Here is a 4097-nt window from a genome sequence, read left to right on the forward strand (position 1 = left end):
AAAAAAAAAACAAAACCATTTTCTACAGCGAACAGTGAGAAACATCTAGACATTGGCATCTTAAAAATAAACATTTGCCTCAGATTTGCTCACCGGCTGCTTTCTGTCCCGTTCCCCCCCCTCGCTCCCCTTCAAGACGCTGGCTCGAAGGATCCCGAAGCGCGGGGGCGCGGGGGGTGGGTGTCACGCTTCCCTTTTAGCGGCATGACGGCGTGTTGAGAGGGCTGTTTCTGGGAAGGACGCGTGGGAAGGGTCCCCAAAACACGGCGGGTGGGGAAGGGGGTGCGGGTCCCCCATAGGGAGGTCACAGGGCGGGGGGGGGGGCTGTGGAAAGCAGCAGAAGCGGGGAAATCCCCCCCCGTGACACCCCAGAAGGATGGAGAGAGGCTTCGATCCCCTACCCCAAATCCGTCCTTATTTACCCCAAATAATGGAAGGGGGAACGGGGGTACCACAGAGCGGGGCTGAGGAAACCCCTCGGGTGCCGGCTGCTGGGAGGCCAGGGGGGGGCTGTGGAAATGCCCCCAGGCTGCCCTGGCCGGGGGGGACGGGGACTGAAGAAGGGGGAAGAAAGCCCCCAGAGGGGTGAGGGGAACACCAGAAGCCCTGTCAAGCCGCTCCCAGTTCGCCCAGTACAGCACGGCCCCGCCCAGTAGATCGTAAACTGGGCACGGCACCCAGCCTGAGGGGGCTCTCCCCCTCCCTCATGGCTCAGAACATTACATACCGCTCCCCGCTCGCCATTGGCCGCCGCCGCCGCCACCGCCCGCCCTCGCTCCCCATTGGCCTGCTGCCCTGTCACTCCGTCCCCCACACCGTCCCCCGCACCCTCCTCTCCCTTGAACACGCTCGCCTCTCCTTCACACACTGTCCACGCTCCGCAGCCGGCGCGCTGATTGGCCGGCGGGGCTGTAAACAAGGCGGCGGCGGCCAATAGGGGCGCTGATCACGCGAGTAGCACGCCTGGCCACGCGCCCTCGGCGTGGCGCCCCTGGCATCAACAAGCGCGGGCGGGGGGAGGGCGGGGCGGCGGAGGCTATAAAAGGCCGCGGCCGGCGGGGCCCCGCTCTCACAGCGTTGAGGGCAGCGAGCGGAGCGGAGGGGAGCGGCTCTGTCGGCGAGGAGCCTTGCGTATCCCCTTCAGCTCTAGGTCGCACAGGGTCAAATTCCCCTTTTTGACTAAAATCAGCCTGTTTCAGGGTTTTGGGTTTGTTTGTTTGGTTTTTTTTTCCTCTTCAGGGGGGAAAAAAAAAAAAAAACCACAAACCCATAGTCTTTGCCCTGTGCAGCCCCCTCGCTGCTTTCTCAAGAGCGTTCCCCCACACTCACCTCAGCCATGGTGATGTTCAAGAAGGTGAAGACCTTCCTGATGGCCTTCAGCGAGCCTGAGAAGATCTACTGCAGTGGGGAGAAGGTGGCCGGGCGCGTGTTGGTGGAGGTGGCCGAGGTCACTCGCGTCAGCGCCGTCAAGGTGCTGGCCTGCGGGGTGGCCAAAGTCAACTGGGCCAAGGGCCCCCAGCAGTGCAGGCAGGAGATGGAGTACCTGCGCTTCGAGGATGTCCTCACCCTGGAGGAGCAGCCGACTGGTGAGGATCTGGGGCTGGGAGAAGGGAATTGAGGGGTAAAAGGTGGTGGGGAGAAAAGGGCTTGAAAGCTGTCCATTGACCAGCAGCTTTTCCTGCTGGTTGGCCTGATGGGAGGCTGGAGCCAGTCTCCTGGTTACATCCCCTTGGGGTACACGTCCACTGGGCTAGTTCTGCGGTGAGGAGTCGGGGTGTTTGGCCGGTGTCGGGGCTCAGCACTGAGACAAAAGTGGGGCTGGATGTTGGCTGAGTCTTGGGAGAAGGGAGCAAATCGGTTGAAGCCTGTGAACAGGCAGAGGACGACAGGGCTTGGCAAAGCCAAGTTCAAAGTTTGAAAGCTGAGGGCTAAAACAAAAGCTAGACGAGCTGCCTGCTGGAGCGTACAGAAGCCGTTGGGGTGGCTGCGGTGGCTCGCAGAACAGGCAGTGATGGTGTATGCCCGCAGGCAGCGGGTACCGGAGTTGGCTTCGGCTGGGTGTCACGGCAGCAGGAGGTGTGGGTGCAGTGCCCGGGATGGGTGGTGGTCGGGAGTGGCAAGTGCAGATCTTGCCCGAGAGAAGGAGTCTCTTCTCCTGGGCATGGAGAACTCCCTTCAGCAGCCTGCTTGTTTGGCTGGCTCTAGGGAAGGGAAGAGATAAGGACTTGGCAAAGTGTCCTGGGAGATAAGGGGGGGGTGACGTGAAGTCTTGGAGATAAAGAGATAGCTGGGGAAAGAAGTGGGGACTTGATACTCCCACAAAGTGGAAGTAGGCTGTGGTGAGGAGAGGTGGCAGAGACTGAAGCGCGTCAGGACGCGGTGTTCCAGCTTTGGATGGGGATGTTGAAAGAAGAAGTGAGATTAAATGGGCAGCGCTTCCCTGCTTCGAGAAGACACTGGGTTCTCGGGCTATTCGTGGGGGATAGGTGTAGACGGCTCTTACCAAACAGCTAGTGCAGCTCAAGCCCATGCAGCGCTTGACTCCATCACTGCCTGTGTAAGCAGAACAGAGGATAGTGCTTAAGAACAAACCCATAGAGCTTCAGCTAACGTTTCCCTTCCCCTTTTCTCTTCCCAGATGGGGATGGCTCTGTAATCCTGAGACCTGGGAACAAATACGAGTACAAATTCGGATTCGAGCTTCCCCAGGGGTAAGTATGAGACGAACGCTGCCTCCTACAAGAAAACGAAATTGGATTGCCACGGAAGATTTTCCTGTTGCGTCAGGTGTGTCTAACAAGTGTCTCTTTCCGCAGGCCTCTGGGTACCACCTTCAAGGGAAAGTATGGCTGTGTGGATTATTGGGTGAAAGCCTTCCTGGAGCGCCCGTCCTTTCCCACTCAGGAGATAAAGAAGCGCTTCGAGGTTATGGATCCTGTTGACGTGAACACTCCAGAATTGCTGGTAGGTGCCGCTTTACTCCGAGAGGTTTGGGTGTCGGCAGGTGTTACGAGGGAGAAAAGCCCTTAGGTAGGGTCAGTCCGACCTCTGTCATTAAGACTCCCTTAATAGGCTTTATTGCTGAGCATGGATTAAATACTTAGTTCTTAAGGAGTCCTAGTTACTTCTAGAAATCCACACCAAGGCAGATAAAGCGAGGCGCTTGTTCTGCTTTCACTTAGCTGCAAGATGCTCGAACCTCATGCGGAACTTGAAGCTGTTGTTGCAAAATACGAGGAAGGAAGGAGCGGGGTGGAAACGGCGGGCAGGTTTCACCTAGGTAACAATCTTGTTCCTCTGCAGTCCCCAGTTGCTGCCAAGAAGGAGAAGAAGGTGTCGTGTATGTTCATTCCTGATGGTCGTGTGTCAGTCAGCGCCCAAATCGACAGGAAAGGATTTTGTGAAGGTAAGAGCCTGTCCTCTTAGAGGAGGGGAGAGGGGGGGCCGGGGGTGGTGGGACAAAGCTGTGCCTGAGCAGAGGGGGAGCATCAGGGATGTTAAACAGCTAAAGCAGGCATCCCGCAAGGAACAAGCTGGGGTTTCCCTAAACGCCAGACCTCATTTCCTCCCCAGGTGACGATATCTGCATCAACGCCGACTTCGAGAACACTTGCTCCCGCATTGTGGTGCCCAAAGCGGCCATCATCGCCAAGCACACCTACCTGGCCAACGGGCAGACCAAGGTGTTCACCCAAAAACTCTCCTGCGTCCGAGGCAACCACATCATCTCGGGCATGTCCGAGTCCTGGCGGGGCAAAACCATCCGCGTCAAGAAGCTCAAACCATCCATCTTGGGCTGCAACATTCTGCGCGTGGAGTATTTCCTGCAGGTGAGTGGCTTGGGTTGCTGTTAACTCTTCCTCGCTTCCTTAGTGGGTAAACTTCATCCCCTCTTGCTTCCCGACGTCCCTTAAAATTCTGCTTCTTGTCCTCGCAGATCTACGTCAGCGTCCCAGGGCTCCAAGAAGATCATCTTGGAGCTGCCCCTGGTCATCGGCAGCCGCTCAGGCATCGGGAGCCGCAGCTCCAGCATGGCCAGTCAGACCAGCTCTGAAATGAGCTGGGTGGATTTGAACCTCCCTGATGCTCCGGAAGGT

At 57.7% G+C, this 4097-nt stretch overlaps 1 protein-coding gene across 1 annotated transcript in view; it reads left to right on the plus strand.

The window, feature by feature from the left end:
• The first annotated feature begins 1087 nt into the window (after nt 1-1087).
• The window catches only part of TXNIP (thioredoxin interacting protein), a 4300-nt gene continuing 1290 nt past the window's right edge, over nt 1088-4097 (plus strand). Inside the window, 7 exon segments of the mRNA XM_050912228.1 lie at nt 1088-1586; nt 2639-2711; nt 2817-2964; nt 3304-3406; nt 3574-3830; nt 3938-3955; nt 3957-4095. Coding sequence (XP_050768185.1) covers nt 1337-1586; nt 2639-2711; nt 2817-2964; nt 3304-3406; nt 3574-3830; nt 3938-3955; nt 3957-4095 — 988 coding nt within the window. The 5' untranslated portion in view covers nt 1088-1336.

The sequence above is a fragment of the Gymnogyps californianus genome, chromosome 29 (genome assembly GCF_018139145.2).
Source record: "Gymnogyps californianus isolate 813 chromosome 29, ASM1813914v2, whole genome shotgun sequence".
Classification (NCBI taxonomy): Eukaryota; Metazoa; Chordata; class Aves; order Accipitriformes; family Cathartidae; genus Gymnogyps; species Gymnogyps californianus.